The 25,085-nt window shown below is 40.6% G+C and overlaps 2 protein-coding genes across 6 annotated transcripts in view; both read right to left on the reverse strand.

The window, feature by feature from the left end:
• Positions 1-1,219: 1,219 nt before the first annotated feature.
• Positions 1,220-16,603, reverse strand: brca2 (BRCA2 DNA repair associated). Its single transcript, XM_056271963.1, has 26 exons — positions 16,511-16,603; positions 16,173-16,394; positions 16,015-16,075; positions 15,881-15,918; positions 15,734-15,762; positions 15,299-15,410; positions 14,521-14,576; positions 14,288-14,369; positions 13,468-14,172; positions 6,887-10,942; positions 6,690-6,791; positions 6,522-6,591; positions 6,089-6,432; positions 5,736-5,926; positions 5,453-5,640; positions 5,105-5,275; positions 4,674-5,028; positions 4,436-4,591; positions 4,182-4,329; positions 3,972-4,081; positions 3,620-3,821; positions 3,363-3,529; positions 3,123-3,261; positions 2,741-2,994; positions 2,507-2,632; positions 1,220-1,819 (listed from the first exon to the last, which is right to left on the reverse strand). The coding sequence occupies exons 1-26, from the start codon at positions 16,542-16,544 to the stop codon at positions 1,463-1,465; spliced, it is 8,475 nt and encodes a 2,824-aa protein (XP_056127938.1). The 5' UTR covers positions 16,545-16,603; the 3' UTR covers positions 1,220-1,462.
• Positions 16,604-18,223: 1,620 nt separating this feature from the next.
• Positions 18,224-25,085, reverse strand: part of frya (furry homolog a (Drosophila)) — an 83,522-nt gene continuing 76,660 nt past the window's right edge. For all 5 annotated transcript variants that reach the window (XM_056272018.1, XM_056272019.1, XM_056272022.1 and 2 more), the window contains one exon: positions 18,224-19,452. In XM_056272018.1, the coding sequence (XP_056127993.1) occupies positions 19,194-19,452 (259 nt within the window). In that variant the 3' untranslated portion in view covers positions 18,224-19,193. The remainder of the gene's footprint in view (positions 19,453-25,085) is intronic.

The following is a 25,085-nucleotide window of genomic DNA, read 5'->3' on the forward strand; positions in this document are numbered from 1 at the left end:
CTTCAGACTTCATTATACCACAAGTATTTTCAGATCCAGGCTCATGGGGAAAAAAATGTGACCACAATAATTATATTCTCTGTCAACCACTAACAGATATCATCTTTGCTACACAACAGGAGTGTCAGCTATCTTTATCATTGTGGGCCAAAAATCTTAAAATAGAGCTGGATGTGTGCTGAATCAGCACATACCCAATGATAAGATGATAGATGTAAAACTGAAAGCCACTGATGGCAGCTAACTGCAACTGCAAATCTGGCATGTCTGTGGTTTTCTGAAGCATTCCTTGACGAGTGAATAGATTTTGGGGTTGCTTTTAAATTTCAAAAACCCTTAAACTGATTTGAAAAGCCAGTCAGTGGCCACATTCTATTATTTCTCTAGAGCAAATGCCTGGAATTGTAATATTATGATCAGAGATGATTCAATATGACACAGTTCTGTTTGGAAAAGAAACCCCTTTTGTCTGCCTTTGCGGTCTGTTAAATAAGCCTGCCAGCGAGTTTGCCAGGAAGATCAAGAAAATTGTCAGACTTGTGTTTGTCATACCCATTGCTATCTATGATGCCAATTTTTTAGTGGTTATTAAGAAATATATTCATATTACTTGTTCCATTCTCATTTCTTCAGATTTAATATGAAAATGGCAGATAGGACTTCAAAATCTTCCAACAGACTGCAGCTAGTAAAGGGCAAGTGTTAAGGCTCCACCTGCTGTTCATTAATAGACATTTCTACACAACGGATTGTGAAATCAATTTTAAGATCAATATTTACATTTTCTGAAGAAATAGCGAGTGGCTGCCTATGTAAAATTTGTCACTACGATGCTAGGGCATTCTAGGTGATCACTATCAAGTCAATATAATATATGTTCAAATCTTTCCTTAAACATTTTTTGTTTTGTTTTACAGTCATTCAGGACAAAAAAAGAAGTCTGAATAGTCAGCTGCACATTATTTATGTCAGTTGAACAAACTGTGTGTTATGTGCAAAAGTTTAATATTTTCAGTATTATCAGTGGTTTGTTTTATTCAAACATAGTGCATGTCTTGGCAAATGTCATGAATGTCACCTCTGCATGAAATTACTTTCCATCTTTTAATAAAAATTAAAATATATAAACCATTTTTACATATACTTTACATATACTGTTTCCACTGAACGTTGCTAACTTCAGTACTTTAGTAGTACAATCAAGTACAAGAATAGTACAAGAAAGAATTTTTAAAATGATAGCAGCAGTTGTAAAAAGGTGCATACCTTGCATATCATTTACAATTAGAGAAACACAGTAAACCAGTTAACCAGAAAGCAAAAACATGCCATTTGCTTTCTCTGCCAACACAGTGTGAACAGTACTTGCATTACCCATAGTTCTCAACCACTTGAATGCTGGAATTGTTCTTGTGTCTTAACTCACATTTAGTGTTTCACCAGGAGAGTCACACTTTTCCCATCAGCCTTCCCTTAGCCCATCCAGTAACGCCTGGGTGTCAATCATCACCAGCTCTTCATCATGCACCCACTCCTCCTCTCCCGGTGGGGGACGCGAGGCTCGAGGTGACTCATTCTGTGGAGGTTTAGGAGTCACAGATCTCCTTGGAGGATTAAAGGTGTTGCTAACACAGGGAGAAGCTCTAGTTTTCAGGGGGATGATTGGTGGAGGGGACGGGATACGTGATAAGTAGTCCAAACCTTGTCTTCTTTTCAAGTTTTTGGGGTCTTTTCCCTCACTGTAACTTGCAGACACAGGTGTTCTTCTATTCAATGGGGTGAAAGGCGAGAAACCGCTGCTTTTCTGCTGCGGGGTTACCTGGGAATTTCAACACAGGGCATAATAGATTTTTTGCATCTAATGAACATACATGAGTGCATTTATAAATATTGGCCATTAAAAAACTTAAAAAGATTTAAGTCTATTATGATTATGCTCACCAAGGCTGCATTTATTTGATCAAAATACAGATAAAACAGCAATATTGTAAAGTGTTATTTACATTTAAAATAACCTTTCTATTTTAATAGATTTTAAAATGTAATTTATTCCCGTGAAGGTAAAGCAGAATTGTTTATAGCATTACTTCAGATGTCAGTGTTCACATGATCTGTCAGAATAATTCTAATATCCTGATTTGCTTCTCAAGAAATGGTTTAGTATTATCAATGTTGAAAACATTTTGTTTTTGTGTAAACCGCAATCGTAAAAAAAAACAAAAAAACTAATAATATACTATTACACTAGTAAAACACTAATAATGTTAACTATTAATGATTATTATAATAATTATAACATGGTTAATGTAAATTATAATATTAATTTATTAATATTTTTTTATTAGTAATTGACAACAGTTACAACTACATTTTTTGAAGATGTAGGAGCTTTCATGTCTACAGAACAAACAGTGTGGAACAAAGTAATAATTATAGTGAAGCTTGCCTTAACGAGCACCACTAATAAAACCAATACTTCACCACATAAAAAGAAATGAATACTAACCCTGCCGTTAATTTTTGGATAAGACTGCACACTAGGGGTTCTTGGAGACTGAAAACAATCCAAGACACCTGAAGGAACCACATCTGAGACTTTCTCCTCCGCAATGCTGAAAAACTCCTCACAAGTCTGTGTAAAAAAGCAACAAGTCTAATCAGCAAAAATAAAAGACATGAGGAATCACTCTTTGATACTGCATGTACTTAAATACAAAAGTTTAAAAGCTGATTCATTAACCTGTGCAAAAGTCTTCAGATGGGCCATAGCTTCTTGCAGATGGGATTCCTTGGGGTTTACGGAGAATAGTGCTTGTTCTCCTGCACAAAGGCTTGGCACAGGTCCAGAGAGCAGTCTCACCTGAAGATTACTAAGAGCAATCAGTGCTCGCGGCTTTACCAGCTCTTCTACAGCCACTTGCTCCAGACTACTGTAGGTTCTCACAGAGACCAGATCGAAGTTCTCATCCACAAGATGCAGTACCGGGCAATTTCCTGAGAAGACATTTAAACAGTCAAAATGTGTCTGAAAATATTAAGGATTGATGAAACATAGTTTGAGGAAACAAAAACAGCTTTTACACAAGATGACAGACGTTTTAATGCAAATTAATGCAACTAACCTTGTTTGCCCACTATGGAGACAATATATCCCACAATGTCCACCTCCCCACAAGGAGAGCTGAATTGAGAGTTTTGAAGTTCTCTGAAGCGTACGCACTCTCGAGCACGGAAATGCTGATGCACCCATTCCGGAGACACCTGCATCAAACAGATTTTTTGTAAGACCATTTCAGATGTAATCATTAAAGAGAAAGTAATCAGCCTGTGGTGAGAACAAAGTTGTTCAACACTTAGTTTACCTCAATATCCTGAAAGAGTGTTTTCTTGGTGGCAGTGAGTTGTATGTGAGCAATGCCTGAGCGTTTCTTCCCCTCAGATGTGGCGAGGTGATACGCCCTGTATCTGTGGCCCTCTCTTAGCAAGCCATACAAGTCCCGCGACGGGCGCCAGATATTCAGCGTGTAAACTAGGAAATGTATGGCACCCAGCCATAACAGGTTAAAATGGCTACTACAACATCTAACCAAAGAGTAAAGAGGATATCCATTTGGCTCACCACGGTCGTTCTGCAGGTCATTGGCGTCGGTAATGCTGAGCTTCCAAACAGGAGTGACATCTCGATTGGGACACCCACCCTCAGCCTCTTGGGCTTCCAATACAGCCTTCTGCACACGCTCCTGCAGCTCCGCCTGACTTCTTTCCTCTAGACAGCGTCTGTACTTACTCACCGCCTCCATCTGCCTCTCACTTACATGGGTCTACTCAATAGAGTTAAATCAATTATCTTTTATTAAAAGGATCCATGGTTTGACACAATGCCAATTTATTTGTTGTTTCTTTGTTTGTTTACTTTCTAATGTCAAAAAAATATGCATCGGTATAATGCACTAAAATTAACTAAACTTCACCTCAACAGCAGGATCCTGTTCCATTGCCTCATGCAACTCTTCCCCATCCTGCAGAGCTTCAATCTCATGTCGACTAAATGTCCTCCTTTGCCTTCGACCTTTCTTATTACCTTTTACATGGAGGAAAAACACTCATCAAAAGTTCTTACATACAAACCTCCAGATAAAGTTTAATGTCTAAAAATTCAAGTAAATATAATGAACCCCTACCTTCCATTTCTTTTTCGAACTGGGTCTGTATTTTAGAAATAACGAGATCCATGGATTTGTGCTTTGAGTTGCTGTGTTTTCTGGCTTCTCGCTCTTCAGCACGATCGTTGCGAAATATAAAGACACCGTTGGGCTTCTTCTCCATCCACTGTTTGATGAGAAAGTCAATCAATTGTTTGGTTCATAAGCAAAATTATGCACTCAACCTTTACAGATGATAATGTCTCATTCAGAGCTGTTGAGTTGGAGCAGACCTGAGTGGGGTAACTTCTCAACACCACAATGTTCACACAGCTCACAACACCGCCAGCAGGGTACATTGAGGATAGCTGGAGCCTGATAGGCCGAGGGTCACGATAATACCCCAACTTAGTGTCCCATCGAGCTCGTCTTGTGCTGTTGGCTGAAATCTGAAATTAAAAAATGACAAATCAAACAAAGTCTGACAGGATGTATATCACATGGATCATCGTTGTTGAACTCAAACTTTACCTTTAGCCTCAGAGATTCAGGAGCTTCCAGTGGAGAACAGGCTTCTTGGGAACCAACCAACTCTGCTCCACTAGTAACAATCTTATCACCGATTCGGAGACGGCCCTTGTTCAGCATGGCAGAAAGCGGAGGGTCCAACATGCCTTTGATGGCGTACCAGCCGTCTGTGAGCCAGATCACACAGGACTCCATCTTTGCATTGGGTGTTTTTTCATCTTTCACTGGCTTCTCTGGATTTTGACAAGTTTTAGCAACACCACATACACAAAGCACTAATGTCTTAGCTGGAGTGTCGTCCCTCTCCATGATCCTCCTAAGAGCAGATCTCTGACTGTGATCCACCTCCACATCATATCTAAGTGCAAATATTAAACAGTTACAATGGTTTCATTTTTGGGTTCAAAAATATGAGCTTTACAAAGATTCAATACCTGAATTTCAGCTGCAGAAGTACTTGCTCTGGAGTCAAACACAGGCTACCCATCAAAACGGGAAAGGATCTTTCCATGGAGGCCCCTTTCCATACAATCCATCGGTAGTGGTTGAACACCCAGGCATCACTGATCAGTTTGGGGTCAACACCAGGGGTGTCACACAATGCACTGCCAAAAAAAAAGGTACTAAATGGTACACAAACTACTTCAATGAACAATGTTGTTGTGCAAGATAACAGTGCCTTTTAGTATGTAGATTTCATTGTGCCGTTGTAAGACCACAAGCTATTATTTGTAATGATAAGTGTTAAATGCACCATATGCATCAGCATATAATGTGTTTACCTATAAAATTCGTCTCTGCCCACAGTACCCTTACTGTCTGGAACCAACCAGCCTCCATCTGCCAGCTGGACAGCACCAGACTCAATGAGAAGCTCACGTTTGAAGAAGTCATTACAGTCAAATCGGAATGATTCAGCATTTTCACTGGTTATTTTTGAGACTTTCTGATGAACACCATGCTGATAAAGCTAAGATGGACAGAGGGGAAAAAAAGTACAAAGTGTAATTTTTCAATGCCTTAAAAACAGTAAAATAATTAGCACAACAGTATCGAAAAATGTACCTCTTCCTTTGTGTATTGACCAGGACATTTGCATCCAACTGCAAATCTCAAACCTATTCTGGGGACACCAGAAGTCTTAGCAAGGTAAAGGCTGCCAGGTAGAGGACGAATAGTCTGCCTTTTCTTCTTTCTTAGCCTCATGTCTTGCATATCCCTGGCTAGGTTCAAGGTCTCCTGCCCTACCTCAGGGTCTATTAACATCCCAAGAAAAAAAGTATTGCTGTATTAAAATGATTCATTTCTATCTCTACATTTGTTTTGGACACTGCCGTACAAATACCCTAAGATTATGAGACATTTATTTGGAGAGATATATTAAAAAGATAAAATTAGAAGAGACAGTAAATGCATACCTTTCTCTTCAGAGTTCATGATTTTCACTACGCTTTCCACTGAAGTGGTTGATTTAGGCTTAAAACCCTCATGTAGGTCACTGTCACTATGTGATGTAGAAGCCTTCATCTTTTGGTCCATCTGATTGCAATGATCAGTTTTTTCTTTGTTTTCCTTCTTGAAAGGTGGCATAAAACCACTGGACACTTTAGAGACATTTTGACAGTTTGATGTACCAGTCATCATAACCTCCTGAATAGGGGACACAAACACCCCTCCTTTGGTGTCTGAGTTGCGTCGGTTTTGGACAGACACAGTAGAACAATGTTTTTCGAGGTCATTTGACTTTTCGCCAACATGATGCCTGCATATATAAAAGAAAATTTGTAAGAATTAAAGATGTCTGAATACTCTGAATACTTAACTCTAAAACCAGTAAAACATACAACCTACCAATCGGGAGCAGTGACATTCGGCTTGAGGAGGACATTATATTTGAAGACACGTCTGTCTTTTAGAGTTCCTGTAAAAGGGAATTTATGAAGAAGATATACAAGTTAGATAGTTCTTTATCATAAAATAAACAGAAGTAATATATCTATCAAAAAAAGAAAAACTAACCATTCGGACAGCTTTTTAGTGGTTTGAGGCCAGAGGATTTTGCATCTAAAGTCTGGTCAAATTCAGAGAGAAGTTGTCTTTTCAAAGGAGGCTGCCCTGAATCTAAACAAAGTATTTAACATAATGAGAGGTTAAAATATCAAATGTATTGATTCATACAGTTGTATGAATAATAACATAATAAAACCGAGCCATACCTGCTATACTGCAGGAATCAAACTGACGTTTTCTCCTCCTGTTCAGGTCAAAAGACCCCTGTGTCTGTCGATCATAAATAGATAGACGTTTTTGGTAATCAGTGCCCTCTGACATCACCAACTTGGCCGAATCATTCAGGTCATCATCTGCCAGTAAAGCTTCAGTGCAAGCCATCGCTTCCTGCTCAAAGTACTCCTGCTGGGTGTCTGTGCAACTGTTAAAATCCAAAGAGTTCAAGTCTAGTTGTGCAGGTATATTTTGAGTAACTTTAGATGGCAAAGGATGTAGAGTGGTTTCGGATCGTCTCTCTTTATGTTGAGTACAGTGTTTTGAGAAATCACTCTGTAGCAGTTGGTTATCAGTAGCCGTTACTTGGGCATCACAGTCTCCGAATAATTTAGAAGCTTCCTCAAGGGCAACTTTTGATACAGACACACCTTTACCACTAGCAGTGCTGAAACCACAGTTTTTCTTTTTTAGTTGTTCAAACTTTAGGTTTTCATCCACAATGTCCTCACTTTTTCTATGAGAACTCTTAGTCTGAGGCAGGACTTTTTCTGATGAAAGTTCCATAGATGCGACATTTTCCTCTTCACAATCGTTAAAGAGACTTTTGGCCCTGTGAAGTGCAGTAGCAGAGATGGCCACCTTCTTCCCACCTGCTGTAGAGAATCCAACATTGTTTCCTGAAGAGTTTTTAGGCTCATGACTGTACAAGGCATCCTCACAACCTGCAAATGCCGCTCTAACCTCCCTCAGTGCATTTTCAGAGACAGTAACATCTTTGCCACTGGCAGTGCTGAAACCTTTACAGCCTTGGTGCTGAAGACTCCCAGAAGCTAAATTCTCCTCTTCACAATCGTTAAAGAGACTCTTAGCCTTCTGAAGTCCATTGGCAGAGATGGCCACCTTCTTCCCACCTGCTGTAGAGAATCCTACATTGTTTCCTGAAGAATTTTTAGGCTCATGACTGAACGAGGCATCCTCACAACCTGCAAATGCTGCTCTAACCTCCCTCAGTGCTTTTTCAGAGACAGTAACATCTTTGCCACTGGCAGTGCTGAAACCTTTACAGGCTTGGTGCTGAAAACTCACAGAAGCTACCTCCTCTTCACAATCGTTAAACAGACTCTTGGCCCTCTGAAGTGCAGTGGCAGAAATGTCCACCTTCTTTCCACCTGCTGTAGAGAATCCTACCGGTTTTCCTGAAGAATTCCCAGTTTCAGGCTCATGGCTGAAAGGGACGTCACTGGAACCTGCAAATGCCGGTTTTACCTTAATCTGTGTCTTTTCTGAGACATTGCTGAAACCTCTACAGTTTTGGTACTGAAGATCTTTGGATGATAAACTCTCCTCTTCACAATCTCTGAAGATATACTTTGCCCTTTGTAGCCCAGTAGCAGAGACAGCCACCTTCATCCCACCTGCTGTACAGAATCCTTTGTGTTCTCTTGAGGAAATATAGTCTGTTTTGTTATCGACAGCCTGCTTTGTCTTTGGAGAACTATTAACACATTCGATACCATCAACTGACTCAGAAAATACATCCTTAGCTCTCTGTAGTGCTCCAGCTGAGATGGATACCTTCTTACCACTGGCTGTACTGAAACCACAGTTGCCGTTAAGAGGAAGCAACTCAGAGTGATGCTTAGAGAATTCATTTTGAATGCCTTTTTTCTCACATACTTTGTCCTGAGGGGGTTGCTGGTGAGAGGGTTGCAAAGAGGACTGCAATGAGAAGTCATTAATCAGATCAGTGTCCCTGAGAAAAGTTTTGGCCTTCACCACATTTGAAAATGAAACACTTTTACAATTTGAAATGGATGCATTTGTTTGTTCAATGATTTCAACTGGTTTGTCATTCTTTCCCTCCATATTTGCAGATTCCAAGCTGTTAATATTTAAATCACAGTCTTTGAATATGCCCTTTGCCTTCTTAAGGGTGCTGGCTGAAACAGAAACTGCTTTCCCACTGGCGGTCTGAAAACCATAGCCTTGCCCTGACTGAGGCACAAAAGTTTCTGAGGGAAATATATTTGCACAAACTTCTTTAGCATCATTGCTAGATTTTTGTTCTTGGAAGACATTCTCACTGCTGAAGGAAGGAATATCCGGAACATCAGATATTTGATTTACCACCACGGAGTCTGGCTGATTCATTTTTATAGAGGGTTCACTCCAAGAAACAGCTTTTGTTTTCTGAAGGCTAGTCGTTGACATAGAGGCATCGTGTTTTCCAGAAGCGTGGAGAGCGAGTACGCAAGTTTGCGACTCAAAGCTGTCAACATCGTTAAGTTTTCTTGCTTGCAAAAGCGCCTTTTCAGACACTTTCAGCTTCGCTCCCTTAGCTGTAATAAATCCAAGATGACTATACGAGTCAACACAAACAACACCTGTTTTTTCACCTAAACAATTCTGCTCCATTCCTGCTTTTACTGCCACTTGCTCATTTATCTCTTTACAAGCTGCATTTACATATACACAGCCGAAATGTGAATTTTTTACATTGTGGGTTTTATTTTCTGTGCTTACACTGTCAGAAGTATTGGCTGAAAGCTTTGTTTCAGAATACTCAGATTTGACTTCTTGATCATCCTCTTCAAAAAAGTTATTTGCTTTGTTTAAACTCTTTTCTGAGATGCTTATAAGTTTCCCTTCAGCAGTTTTAAAACCAAGGCAGTGGAACTGAGTATTATCAGTAAAATTAGACACATTCTTCAATCCATCAACTAAAGAATTGTCTTCAGTCACTGACAAAGGCACAGTACCATTCCGTGTTTCCTTTGACATGGTGCATAATTTGGCAGCATCTACAATTTGAATATGACCAGAACTGTTTACCAAAGAAGCGTCTTTCTTGACTGGATGCTTTCCTTTCATAAAATCACAGTTAAAACTATCATCAAAGTCGATGCCGTTGACTATGTCAGGATCCCACTCTCTCTCTGCAGTGGTGTTGTTCTCAGAGCCAAGATTTGTCGGTTTGAACTGGGTAAATTCATGTTGACTATTTGCTTCCTCCAAAAGATTGCACAATTCTGTAACATCAGCCTTTTGAGAAGCTGTCAAAGTGCCATTCTTCTCAACATCATCACGGCTGGAGTCCACTGCAGTGGGTTTGTGTGTGCTGTTAATGTTGGACACAGTCTGTCTTTTAGCACTTCTTTTAAAATCCAGTTTTTGATTAACGCACTTTGATGAATCTCTCCACAATTTCTCTTTCAAAAGAGTCTCTGTTTGAAGGCTAACATCTAAAGCTGTACTATTCCTCTTTGAACCCATTTTATAATCAGATTCATTTGACTGTGGTGAAGAGTAACTTGAAATGTTCATTTTAAAGCTATTTGGACTGTCACTTTTTGGCGCATCACTAACACACGTTATTGATGCATGGTTAGGGAAGATGAACTGTCCTACAGGAGATCTGGTTGCATTAGTGCTTCCTGAAACGGAGTTGCACAATGTTTCAATTGTTTGATAATGTTTTGGAGTTGTTTGATTTAAAGTGATGCTCAAACCGTCCCCTGCAGCTTCATCCAATGATGCTTTAGCCTTCATTACAGCCTCACTTGGTACGAAAATGGCCTTGTTGTTTGCAGTTTGAAATGTAGGACAAAACTCCTTGATGTCTGCGCATGAGGCTGTCGTACCATCCAAATCTGAAAAGGTGGTGGGGCAACCACTGTCATGACTGATATCAAAAGTTGTGAGCATGACCGTTGACTTGTTTGGGGAGTTGACAGACATTTCTGCTAAATTAGAGATGTCATTGTGATTCCCAACTTTGTTCTCCTCAAACTCAGCTTTAGGTTGCACTTGGCCATTTTGGTCACTCTTCACAGGCACGTCAAGCAGCAATCCAGGCCTTATTTCTTGTGTGAAATCCTCTGCAAATGCTTTGGAAAGCTGTGTCATATCCAATCCGGGGTCGAAATCATGGGGTTCTGTAGATAACGGTTCGACGGCTTGCAGCTGTGTCTGATTATTGATTGCATACTCACTGGCGAATCTGGATTTGTTAAGGTCACTAGACTCCTTTTCAACTGAGGAATTTTCTGTAAAAAGCAAAGTGAAAAAGCCGTTCAATAATATGTAGGGCTGGACCCAAATATTCGAATATTCGTTCGGTGGGTTGGTATTCGATTTGAAAATGTGACATTCGAATATTCGGGTTTTTTTGTGTTTTTTGCACACCTGGCAACCCCCTCGAAACGGTTCTCATTCGCGCTTGAATATGTTTTACACTATAAAATCTGGTGAAATATAATACTTAACATATAACTTCGTTATAGCTACTAGTGCTGCACGATTAATCGTATCGCAATCGTAATCACGATGTCAAACCTATGCGATTATATAACGCAAAATGCCGCGATTTTATATGAAATAAACAAATTAGGGCTATTAACACCGCATCTCTTCTTTTTTGTCATCCTTTAGTGTTACATGATCCCGCTCTTATTCGTGCAAATGCCTAAAAACCATTTTGCACGAAAAGAAGTCAAAAGAGAGCGCGCTGCCTGTGAATGTCCTGAATGTGACTCACAGAATAACGCGCGCCCGTATAATGCGCATGCACAGACCGCATGCCAGAATACAGTTCTCTTTCGAGCTTGAACGAACAATAACACACAATTATGCCAAAATGTCGTTTTGTCGATTATCTTCATAACATAAGAGCAGTCTTATGATGGACGAAAAGAGTTGTGCTTGTGAGAGAATGAGGCGCGTGTGAGATACGCGTCTCTGTCAGCAACGGCTGCTCTCAAAGGGCCAGCAGCGAATAAAGCGTTCCGTCAGTAAAGTTAATCAAAGAACAAAGGGAACAGAAAATTACTCACTGCTCTTGACTAAAGAAGTTTTGTAGCTTTAATAAGGATTAGTCTATATATAATTTATAATTCATGCAGCGCAGACTGTTTGATAACTTTATTCAATTTATGTATATAAATCTGTATATAAATCCTCAATCCTACTTGTTAAGACAGGAAGGGCACAGGTAAATATGGAATTTATTATGGGTTTATGTGAGGATTGTTTGAAGTTCACTTAATTTAAAAGCTGTTATTTTTTTTAAGCCTAATAAATATTTTAAAAGTTGATAGCTTTCAATTATATTGATGGAATCACTGTAATGTTGGATGGCTATAATTAACGTTTAAAATGTGGGGGGTGTCGTCATTTTTACATCAATGGCTTATTGATCATTATAGGTGTTATCAATCATTTAGTTGTTGTTGCTAGTTTGAGTTGAGAAATACACATTAATACACAGAATGATCACTAATCTGTGTGTGCATTTTACTTTAGAACCAAGCAAGTTGACTCATGAAACCATTTGTTTATTATATCGCAATCGCATATCGCAATCGCAATATTGACCTCATTAATCGCAATATGACATTTTCCCCAAATCGTGCAGCCCTAATAGCTACTTAATAAATATATTTGCTTCTTCTTGGACTACTAAAAGTGTTCCTGCAATGGGTGTATTCTCAGGCTAGAGCGCAGAACAGCGGAGTTTGTATGGGCAGAAGTGCATGCCTGATGAGCTTGTGTTTTGGGTTAAGCTGCGTTGCTTTGACATTGTGGAAAATAGAATAATAGAAACAAAATGTATTTTCCTTTTTACCCGTTATTATCAATCTAAATTAATCTACTGCAAAATATTAATAGAAATTTGTGATGTTGTTATTGAAATTGTTATTGCTACCGTGTTCTTTATTTAGGCTATTACAGTTCGTTCATTTATTTTTCGTTTGTCTTTATTTAAATTTCTTTTTTATTTATTTAAATCTACCCGACTTTGTCAGTGAGAATATTATAAGACTATACCTTATTAAAAATATTGCTTAAGTTAAAAGACCTCGTGTGTGTGTTTTATAGTGTCCATTCTCGGAACATATAAGCCCTGCTCGCGTGAGGCGCGCCGCTTCTTTATTTAAATCTACCCTACTTTGTCAGTAATTTGTTAGTGAGAAAAATTATAGAAGGCTTATTAAAAATATTGCTTAAGTTAACAGACCTGTTTGTGTTTTATATAGTGCGTGCAGTGTCCGTTCTCGGAGCATGTAAGCCCTGCTCGCGTGAGGCGCGCCGCTTCTTTATTTAAATCTACGCTACGTGGTCAGTAATTTGTTAGTGAGAAAGATATTAGACTACCTTATTAAAAATATTGCTTAAGTTAACAGACCTGTGTGTGTTTTATATCACTAGCAGTGTCCGTTCTCGGAGCATATAAGCTCTGCTCGCGTGAGGCCCGCGCGCTTCCCGCTTGCACTGTTCTGTAGTTTATTAAAAGTTTATTAATTCTGAACGTGTCGCGTCTCGCCTGTCTATATCTATATTGCACCAAATACGACACTGCACTCCTTGTGAAGTCGTTTGGATGAACGGTTCTCGAAATAATCAAAATGCAAATGGACAGACAGATAGAGATTCCGAAGCTTCGAATATTCGATGTTCATTACTACCGAAGCTTCGAAGCTCAAAAAATGGTATTCGGACCAGCCCTAATAATATGTACACAGTACTACACACACAAAATTTGTAAGAGAATTTAATACAAGAACAATCTTACCTTTGTCAGTATGGTCCGAACATACTGGTAGAGCTGCATTGTGCTCAATTACAGTCTTTGACAAATCGGAACTTGGCACTTGATACACAAACTTCCTGGACTTTCTAGTGAGCATGAAAGCAGGTGATTTCATGAAAGCAGGTGAAGTCTTCTGACGCTCAGATTCTTCTGGATAAGATCTGAGTCTTACACTCTGTGAAAAAGTTTGGCTACTTTCTCCAGTGCAGTTGAAAACAGTAAAACCATTAGTTTCACTGGATGCTACAGTGTTGTGATTGTTTATCAAAGACGCCCCCGAACAGTCTCCGTCTCCATTCAATAGAATAGATTCTGATAAACTTAGTGGGGTCCATTGAATGATGTCTTTAATATTGTTTAGGCTTTTTGTTTCTACATCAGCCTTTAATATCTCTTCTGGCTCTGTAGTTAGAACAACCGATTTGACATCCTTTGAAGAATCAGATATTCTCCTTCTGATCCTCTCTTTGGTTTTGATTCTCCGCAGAGTTGAAGTACTGTTGCTGAAGAATATTGATAACGCATCCTCAGCACCATCAAGAACATTCTGCACTGTGGTCCGGACATCCCCATCCTCTATAGCGCTGGGAACAGTCTGCTTCCACAGACCACTTGTATCCAGAGATGCATTTGAAGAGCAAACAGGATTTTCTCCCAAGTCATCAACCTGAATAGTCTCACTTTTGGCTATCATTGAAGAGAAAAGTACAAAATAATCCCAATTATTTTCTAATCAGAGTTACTGGTATGTGTATGCATTTCACAATAAAAAACAAAAACAATAATACAGTGTCTCACTCACCATCTTGTTTTAATGTTGTATCATTTAATGATGCAGTGCTTGCAGAGACTTTTGAAAGAGATGGGAACAGTTTCCGCACAAACTAGTGTGAATAAGGGAATGAAAACAAGCCATCAGCCATCAGGTAATTCTATGTAGGTAAAAGCAGAATCTCAGAATATTAGGAACCATAATACAAAAAGCAAAAACACAATTACAGCCATAGAACTTCAGAACTTCAGATTTGCACTTACAATTGCTTCCTTGTCTTTGAGGCCACTTGATGAAGGACGGCGATCCTCTGTTTTTGCTAAAGCAAAAGAAGAATAGCTCATTCGGAGTAGCTCATACCTGATCAGGAGACCAGGGTGTAATTGTAACATATTTCTTCAAATCACAAACATGATATAGTGACAATATATCTAACATACCATACAAGATTTGACCTAGTTGTTACAAGATGTTACACCAGTTGTCAAACAAAATTTGTGTGACAGAATTGAATCTTTAAAAATTTTCAAAGTATCTGAAGCATTGATTACCTTTTCACTCGTCATTTGATCAATATATATATAAGGTTTTTAACTTATTTCAAAATATATGTTGTTGCCAATTGTATCATTCTAATGTAGGACTTTTGAAATAAATTTATATTATCCCTGACAACCTTATAAAGGTAAAAAACAGCCGAGAAGCTGTAGAACATCTGCGGCAAATACTGAAAACGTTTGTAGATACTTTGATGCGTAAGCTCAAAAACATATCAAGGTTCAACAAGAAGAGGAGCTCATTTGGACTCGAAATAATGTATTTTTTGGTAAGAAATCTTCTACTATTATGTGTGCGATCTCATCTTCTTGTTGAAGCCTAATAAAGGTGAAACATATTCAACAGTAAGTATTAATAAAAAGTTATTAAATTACAGCTGTGGATTAACAGTGTGGAAATAATGTGGAGAAATTCGACATTATGATCTAGTGTTTTTAATTGTAAACCATAAATTATTCACTTCTAAAGAATATTCATACATACGCAATATCACGGTGGGAGTCAAAGATGATGGTGTGTTAAAGGAGCTGGTCCAAGATAAGTCAGGGTTGATTTGTGCCCCAAGGCTCTCAGATATCAGCTTTGCTGAACGTGCCTGGAAGAGATCAAACTCAACATCATGAATCATGTCTAGAATGCCTTCTGAAGTCAATGTGAAACTGTGTTCGCAACCAGTTTTCTTTATTTTTTTCTGTAATGTGACACGTTCCTAAAATGGGTGGTTGAAGAGGAGGGTTTGAAAGAAGAAGAAAAAAAAGAGGGCTTGGTGAACCAGCCAAAATGAAAGTTTTAACATTTTGATGAAAGGCATTTTTTTTTTCATTAGATAAACATGCATGCCATGAAAAGCATGACCAATAACATGAATTAAGAAAGTAAATATGATATGACCAGTTTTGTGATTTTGTGTTGACTTACCAAAGACCTTTTTGGTGTCTCCAGAAGGCCTGTGATGTCACATATGGAAATAATTAACAAATAAAGTACAATATTTAATATTAGGACAGGCTTATTTTTTGTTTTACTTTTAAAGAAAAGAGGAAAGATAATCTAAAACTTTCTTACCAAAGCAATCTCTAGGTTTTTCACAGGATCTATCAAATCTGTGACCATAAAGGAAAGGAGAGAAACTTACATTTAACCGTCTGCTTGACTTTCATATTTTACATAAAATTCATAGAACTCATAAACATAATTACCTGTCTTTGGCTGAGCCAAACAAACAAGGGCTCGATTCTGACCAGGGAAAAGCTGATAAGTCTGCATTAGTCACAGGGTGGAAAGAAAACAATTGTACAGTACATGGCTATGTCCTTTATATACACATACGTCATACATAACACTGCAATTACGATACCTTCATAAGGTGACTCTTCATTAGGAATGGAATCAGGGGACTGAAAGTGTTGTTGCTTAAATATTTTGGGTGTAGAATTCAGCTGACTGGCCAGGGCTGATGTCTCTGGTGCTTTGACAGTGTCCTCTTCCCACTCAGCTTTCAAACTGTCAGGACGTCCTTCATCTCTGGAAGCTTTTGCAGTCAACTCCTCAAACCAGTCTGGATTGAGGGGTCCAAGCTCTTAATTCCCAATAAACCAGAGTCAATCATTTAAAAATAATATGACTATAGTTATAATAACACTAGTAATAATCATAATAATATATTATACGTATTCATATTATTGAAGTGTCTACCTTTGTCAATTTGATGATAGAAATTTTCAAACATGCTGCCATGAGTGTGATGGGGTTAAATCTGAACCAAGCACAATAATATTGTCACTGGACCTACAGATAAACAAAGAAACACACTTAAAAACGTAATTGAATGTAACATGTATCTCTAGCATCAGTGTCTCTGACTTTTATATTACGTAACTTAGTTCTCAAGTAACAGTTTGTCACTAAAAGTAGCAGTTCTATCTCATGATATTACTATGTTTACAACGCTAGCTACAATCAACAGGAAACAGAACTGGAAGTTCTATAACTTACGACCGTAAATGAACATGTTGTCCCAAATAAAAGCTTTTTGAAACTTTTGACTTCTCGATATTCCTGGAAATGTCTTCTTCATCGCCGATCGAAAATATTTTATTCCCTGAAGTCTTCTGAGGGGATCTGTTTATTCTGCGCGTGCATAACGCTGGTTTAACACATCCCGCCAATAAGCGCAGTGTCGTCAACGGAAGAGCAGTTGTCTCGACCAATCAGAACGCGCGCCTGAGTTCAGGGGCGAGCTTACGTGCTTGTGTATTTTATAAGTATATTAAAGATGGAAATGAGTCAACTTTGTGTTATTTCAGATAGATATGAAAAACTATATTGAGTTACTACTTGGGTTGAAAAATAGTAAAGCAAAACGTGAAGCTTTTACGCTATTTGTATGATGATCTCATCCCTGTTCCCTTTTCTGTTTATATTATTTTCTTTCTTTCTTTTACTTGTATTATTATTTTATATATTCTGCTGTATATTTCCTTTTTATATTTTTTGTAGTCAATATTTGTTAAATATTTTTCATACTATATGTTGGATACGACTATTGTCATGTTCATTGTTTGTAATGTGACTGGCATTTAATTTAAAAAGTATGGAAATGAGTGTTCATATTTTTGGACAGTGCTTGCTTAAAATATATTGGTAGTTTATAGTCAGCAAGACCATTCACACTAAGTAAACGTCAAACTTGTTTTTTATTCTCATTTGCAGCACATGTACAGTATACCTCTTTACAGATTAATATTTTATTATCACCTGTTATTTTACTTGTTACTTCTTAATACTTACAGCTTATTCCAAAAAATATTTTATTCTAACAAAAAAAAAATAAAGTAATTTACCAGAGTTTGTTGAATTTAATGCTAGTTTAATTTTAATGTAAGATAACAATGGATCAAACACATATAAAACAATGTTAATTGTCTCTGTAATGCAGTCTTGGGCCACCAAAATTGACATAGTCGTGGAACTTGTCAAGTCACTGTCAAAAAGCACGGTTGTTTGCTGTTCCACAACTGGCAAAAAAAAAAAAAAAACTTTTGATCTTGAGTGTCTTTATAATTTCCATTCTGGTAACACCAGAGGGCGCACAACCATAGAAAATAAATGAATAATAATGCATTGCTAGAATTCAGTTCTGATCCTGCCATTTAAGATTCCCTTTTGTAGAAAATATGTTAAACATTTTGTAATTCATTCCAGAATTTAAAACAAACAAACAAACACGTAGATGATCATAAAAGCATGGACACTCAATCACTCTCATTAAGTTTTTGAGATGTATTCAAATAATTCAAAACTAAATTTAAGAACTGTGACTATGTTCTTAATTAAATTTAGATTTGTATCATTTGAATGTATTCAATAAGTATTTAAATAAATACAAACACTCCATGACTGAGCAGATATTAATTAATATTATTTATTGTTCTATTTATTGCATGCACACTTTCATACAGCAGACAGCAAAATAAAATCATAAAAATAAAATCTTACAAGTATGGGCTACACTCCCACTACTATGTACAAATGTATCTTTCATTTAAAATATTTTTTATTCCATAAATATCTCTATTTTGTCTTATGGTACATACCTTTGCATGCTTGGCCATTTCAATAGACAGAATAGACATAATTCTATCCTATAAAACTATACCATTTTATGATAATCAAAGCATGATGATCTTTCTTTTGAGAATATAAATAAATCTACTAGGAGCAACTAAACAGTAGAAAGACATTAGTAAAATCAAACACCCCCATAAATACAGTAAGTGCTGGATGACCCCTTTTTGCATCCAATTTTCTCTGACAGTAGCATTGTATTGTGTTAGAGACATTCTATCTGTATGGGTAAAAGCAGATGCAGGGAGTGAAAAGTCTGATCTTTCGAAACCATTTAGAAAGCCACATTAACAACGGCTTTCGGCTTTTATCTGAAAAAAACTAAACAAAAACAAGAACAGAACATTTCTGTATCATCAAGTAGCCGAGAGCACAAAACATTCTCTCTAAGATGAAAAGTTTCACTTGGTGTGAGGCATTGCACATTTTCCCGTAGCATGTATAATGGTAGATGTGGGCAGGAGGAGCCATTCGTGGAGCTTTGGTATACATTTGATGCCTGCAGTAGTAGAGGCCCCATTTCAGAGGCAGGGGGCGGCCCCATACATACATACTAGTGCAAAAAAGCCAAGGCGTCGACTTTTTTACTGTCCCCTGTTGCATTTTTCCCAGCTATTTAAGCTATACATCCTGCCAGCTCTTAAGCAGGACAGTAATGCGTGTGCTAGGGGAGAACAATGAAGGCAGCAGCATCTTCAGACAGGAGTGGTGGAGAGAAAGCCAATGCCGGCCTGATCCCTTAAAGTGCGCCTCAAAGGCTGATGCCGGTCACGCTGGAGTCAGGGAGGAAGGCAGTGATGGCCCGATAGCCCTGCGCCCTTCGAATCATGTCTCGGATCTCGCAGTTAAGCTCAGTGAGTCGGTTGCAGATCTCAGACAGGTCTTGTTTGGAGCCGACCAGGGCAAAGGTTCCTGTCTGACCCAGAGTTTGGTGCCGGAAATAGATGTTGAGCAGAGTCTGGATCTCATTCTCGGAGCTGCTGCCGAAAATGTCACTTGGCCACATTTTCCTGAAAGATGCCATTAGAAAGGTTATTATTTATTTCAAATAATTAAAGAGCAAAGTACTGCATATAACTCCAAATGCTTTATCTCACTTTTAATGCAATAGTTCACCCAAAAATGAAAATTCTGTCATCATTTACTCACCCTCATGTTGTTCAAAACCTGTATGCATTTCCTTCTTCTGGGAATGATAAAATAAGATATTTTAAAGGAATGTTGGTAACCAAACCATTTCGGTTCACAGTCTTCACACAGACTTCCATTGTTTCCCTTTCGAGAGGTTCCTCTTATTGCGTAAGTAGCTTACGCTATGGGAAAACTCCTTTTCTCGAGAAATATTGAAGTCTTTATGTAAAACGCATTGCAGCTGCACAGCATACAGCAATGAGCGAGGGAGCTCGGTCATTGGCTGTGCTGCGGCAACTGCACGAACCAATGACGGGGCGACTCTGAACCCGCTTCCAATGAGCGTGCTTCGCGCCCGCGCGCGTCAGAGCCCGCCAAGATGGGCGTGGCCAAGGGCTATATATTGAGCGCCCCGTCGTCTGAGTTCTTTAGATTTAATCTCCTTCAGCAAAGACCTTCTCTTCGCTGGATCCTCCGGATTTCTTGGAGTCTTTTCGCCGCCGCCGTCGACAAGCCTACAGCAGGACTGCTTCGAGGACGCCGGCGCCTTCAGCCGCCTTCGATCGCCTTCTGCTAAGCCATCCGGCGCGCATCATCTCATATCCTTTTTACAAAGCTTTCAGTGTTTGCCCCCGCGACACTTCTAAAAGAGCAAATTAACAAGGCGTTGTTTCAAATGCCTTCCTGCGCCTCGTGTCGAGGCCCTCTTCAGGACGGGGATCGTCACATCATTTGCGCCCGCTGCTTGGGACCGGACCACGCAGAGGCTGCCCTTACTCGAGGCGGATGTCCCGAGTGTGACGCCCTGGGCCTCACCGAGCTGCGCGCTCGCTTCGCCGTTTTCACCGCGAAAGAGCCCACCTCTTCCGTGCTGCCATCTCCTCTGGTCGAGCCGCGCAAGAAAAAGCGCCGCTCACAGAGGCCGCCAGAGCACGCGGTTTGCAGTGATGTCACGCCGGGCCAATCCCCGCGTGCTTCACCACCACCCGAAGACTCCCCGCCGCCAGTCCAGTTCACACAGGCGGACCAGCACCCCTCCAGCGGAGCGATGGGGCTCGTCTCGTTTGGCGCGTCAGGGGATGACGATGACAAGGATGACAGCTTTTCCTGTGATGCTGCATCAGACGACTGGCCGGGTTCGTCCTTCGACCCCGCGCCATCGACATTAGCGGGCACGAGCGCGGGCTCCAGCATGGACTCGGAGATCGTCCGCATCCTTTCTAAGGCCGTGGAAGACCTCGGGCTCGATTGGTCTTCCCCGGAAGAACCCGCCCGCAGCCGACTGGACGAGTGGCTTCTGCAGGGGCGCCGGCAGGCCCCTCGACAAAGGCCCTCCCCCTTCTTCCCGGAAGTTCACGACGAACTCACGAAGTCGTGAAAAGCCCCGCACTCCGCTCGCCTAAAACCTTCTTTTTCTTTGTCGCTCTCCTCTGTGGACGGCGCGAAAGAAAAAGGCTATGAGGGGACTCCGCTCCTCGAGGAGGCTGTGGCCAATCATCTGTGTCCACCCTCCAACGCTGGATGGAAAGCTAAAGCTTTTCATCCCTCGAAGCCTTGCCGGTCTACTTCAGCTCTCGCCGGTCGCGCATACGCCGCCGCCGGCCAAGCTGCATCATCGCTTCACTCTATGGCTGTCCTCCAGGTGTTCCAAGCTAAACTTCTCCGCAGTATGGACGAGTCTGGACCCGATCCTGAGGCATTCAAGGACCTGCGCAGCGCCACTGACATAGCACTGCGAGCTACAAAAGCCACCGCCCAATCCATCGGCCGTGCTATGGCTAACCTGACTGTCCTTGAGCGCCATCTGTGGCTAACGCTAACGGAGATGAAGGATGCAGATAAGGCGTCATTTCTCGACGCGCCTATCTCCCAAAGCGGCCTGTTTGGACCAGCGGTGAAGGAGTTCGCCGAGCGCTTCACCGAAGCCCGTAAGGATTCACAGGCTATGCGTCACTTCCTGCCCAAGCGATCTAGCTCATCGCAGAGCCGCCAAAGGCCGCCTCAGCAGCAGCGAGCTAAGACGGCGCCTCCCGTCTCTCAGCCCAGACCTGAAACGGATTTTCGACGCCGCTCGCGCTCTGCCAACAGGAAGCAACCGCCCGAGCGACGGGGACCTCGGCCCAAGATTGTGCTGAACCCAGAGCCTCGTAAGTCCTCCTAGCTACAGGGAGAAAAAGGGAGAGCGCGTGTCTCGCAAGAGCTGGACCGTCCTCTCCAAAACGTTTAAAACATTACCCAGTCCCCTTACAGGCGGCTGGAAATGTCTATACAGCAGCCAATGTGCCAGCCACACAGCTCGCCCACCTGCAAACAAACGCCGTTTTTACGGCGACACACAGAAATCACATAAAGAGCCATTTTCTGCCTGTGTCATTAAAGGGTCACGTGTCCACACCAAAGTGCGCATTCCCACATATCAAAACTGTCAACGCAGTGCCAAATGTTTTCCCGGCTCAGGCTGGACGCCCCATGAATGTAGATTGTGTGCCAACTGTCACGTATGCACCACTACACATAAGCACTGTTCCCACAGTTATAAACACTTCCCCAGTAAAAGCGGGAAGTTCTATAAGAGTAGTGCGTGTGCCCGCTGTTATGCACTAACCCCAACTCACAAACACTGTTTATATGGCCAAAAACCTCCCGCCACGAGCGGGAAGTTTTATGAAAGTGGCGCGCGTGCCTACCACAGTCTATGCACCCCCACCCATAAGCACTATCCATACAGTGTTAAACATTTCCCCATCTCACTCTGTGAGCATTACGGCGAGCGCGCCTGTAATCTCACACGCACCCCTGCACTCGGCATTCAACAAAGCTGATCAGCGCGCGCCCGCGCCGCTGAGAGCTGTAAGCTCAGTATTAGCACAGGGCGATTCGCTGGCGGGAGCCATACGTCACTGCGACACGCCCCCAACCAGCATTCAGCCCATATCTGTGCGAGCGAAAGCTTGGGAAAATATCCCCGACATGCCGAAATGGGTTTTGAACATAATAAAACACGGTTACTCGCTTCAATTCGCTCGCAGACCGCCCCGCTTCACAGCAGTGGTCGAGACGAAAGTGAGAAAAGATGTTTCACATGTTCTACGCACCGAGATGCTCAAACTGATAGAGAAAGGCTATAGAGACAGTTCCTCCCTCTATGAGCGAGGCAGGTTTTTACAGCCGCTATTTTCTCGTCCCGAAAAAGGATGGCGGTCTCCGCCCCATTCTAGATCTCAGACATCTGAACAAAGCTTTAATGATTCGCTCGTTCAGAATGTTAACAACCAAGCATATCCTCGCGCAAGTTCGCCCGGGGGATTGGTTTCTATCAGTGGATCTGAAAGATGCTTACTTTCACATTCCGATAGCGCCTCATCACAGGCCTTCTCTGAGATTCGCTTTCGAGGGACAGTCATACCAGTACACAGTACTACCATTCGGCCTGTCACTGGCACCCCGTACATTTACGGAATGTATGGATGCAACACTTTCCCCCCTGAGACAGCGGGGAGTGCGAGTACTGAATTATCTCGACGATTGGCTAATCCTATCACAATCAGAGAGCCAGTTAGTGACACACAGGTCTTGGATTATCAGTCATCTAGATTGCCTGGGTCTAAGAATCAATTTGGCAAAAAGCATGCTATCCCCCAGCCAGAATATTTATTTTCTGGGAATAGTGCTAGACTCAGTGCAGATGACGGCGCGTCTCTCATCAGAGCGCGCGCTCACTATCCGGCGCCTTGCAACATCGTTCAGAGCGGGTGCGCGCGCCCCCGTCAAGCGATTTCAAAGGATGCTCGGTCTCATGGCCTCAGCATCAGCTGTACTCCAGCTAGGATTGTTGCACATGCGTCCTCTCCAACGCTGGCTCAAAAGCCGTGTCCCCACTCACGCGTGGCGCTCGGGCCACTTTTTAATCAGAGCAAATCACGGCTGCATAAAAGCCCTGACACCCTGGAAAGCTGTCGACTGGTATCAGTCCGGGGTGAGTTTGGGCGTGAACACAAGGAGAAAAATTATCACGACAGATGCCTCCAAAATAGGCTGGGGGGCCCTTTACGAGGGCAGGCCTGTCTCCGGCTTGTGGTCAAACCCGGAGAAGCGCCTACATACACTCACCGACCACTTTATTAGGTACCCCATGCTAGTAACGGGTTGGACCCCCTTTTGCCTTCAGAACTGCCTCAATTCTTCGTGGCATAGATTCAACAAGGTGCTGGAAGCATTCCTCAGGGAGTTTGGTCCATATTGACATGATGGCATCACACAGTTGCCGCAGATTTGTCGGCTGCACATCCATGATGCGAATCTCCCGTTCCACCACATCCCAAAGATGCTCTATTGGGTTGAGATCTGGTGACTGTGGAGGCCATTTTAGTACAGTGAACTCATTGTCATAATCCAAGGCACTCGAGTTGTGTATACAAAAAAGTAAAAAGCCTTTATTAAATCATGGCTTCTATCATTAAAATTGGTGACAGATACACCTACGCGTTGCGGCTATCGCCTTCGTCAGGGTGTGTGTAACAAACAAAGTCACAAGTGCATTTTAAATAGCAGTTCATTAGTCTAAATAGCAAACACCTGGTCACACACTACGCAAGGTAACCAGCAGGGAGCAGAATTCAACAAATGAAATAGTATATTGCATAATATCAAGCCAAATCAAACTCAAAAAAAAAAAAAAAGATATATACATATACATATATATATATATATATACATACACATACATATACACATACACATACATACATATATACACATACATACACATACATACATATACACAAAAAAAAAAAAAAAAAAAAAAAAAAAAAAAAAAAAAAAAAAAAAAAAAAAAAATTATACATATATATACATATACATATATATACATATACATATATATATACACATACATATACACATACACATACATACATACATACACATACATACACATACAAAAAAAAAAAAAAAAAAAAAAAAATACAAAAAAAAAAAAAAAAAAAACTTTAATTGAAATATTTTCAGCAATATCTAGATTACATTATACAAATCAAAACATAACAATAAAATAAAGTAGAGCAAAAAAAACATATCAAAATATACACGTCAATGGATGTATACATCTAATGGTACACAATACAACTAATTTCATGAAAAATTTCACAGAAATGGTACAAAATCTAATTCTCCATTTAAACCTGGAAATGTGGTGGCTTTCAGTGAGTAAATCCAGAAAGATTCTCTTTGTAGTAACTTCTTAACCCTATCCCCTCCTCTTATGGACTTGGGGATGTGTTCAATACCGATTATCTTGAGTGTATTAGGACTACCATGGTTTGTATCTCTGTAATGAATGGCCATAGGATATAGAGGGTTACAGATTCGAATGGCGTTTTTATGCTCTGATAATCGTATCTTTAGTTTTCTAGTCGTCATCCCTATATAGAAACATCCACATGGACACTCTAACCTGTAGATCACAAATGAGGTATTACAATTAATGAAAGATCTTATTTTCAGTTCGGAGTCA

Source organism: Rhinichthys klamathensis, unplaced genomic scaffold (genome assembly GCF_029890125.1).
Source record: "Rhinichthys klamathensis goyatoka isolate OS25496 unplaced genomic scaffold, OSU_Roscu_1.1 h1tg000329l_1, whole genome shotgun sequence".
Lineage (NCBI taxonomy): Eukaryota > Metazoa > Chordata > Actinopteri > Cypriniformes > Leuciscidae > Rhinichthys > Rhinichthys klamathensis.

Coding starts and splice junctions, on each gene's coding strand:
- brca2 (XM_056271963.1), bottom strand. CDS start 16,544: ATGTTTGAAAATTTCTATCATCAAATTGACAAAG. Junction 6,792..6,886: donor TGATTCCTGCAGTATAGCAG/GTATGGCTCGGT, acceptor TACTTTGTTTAG/ATTCAGGGCAGCCTCCTTTG. Junction 6,592..6,689: donor ACTAAAAAGCTGTCCGAATG/GTTAGTTTTTCT, acceptor TCCCTTTTACAG/GAACTCTAAAAGACAGACGT.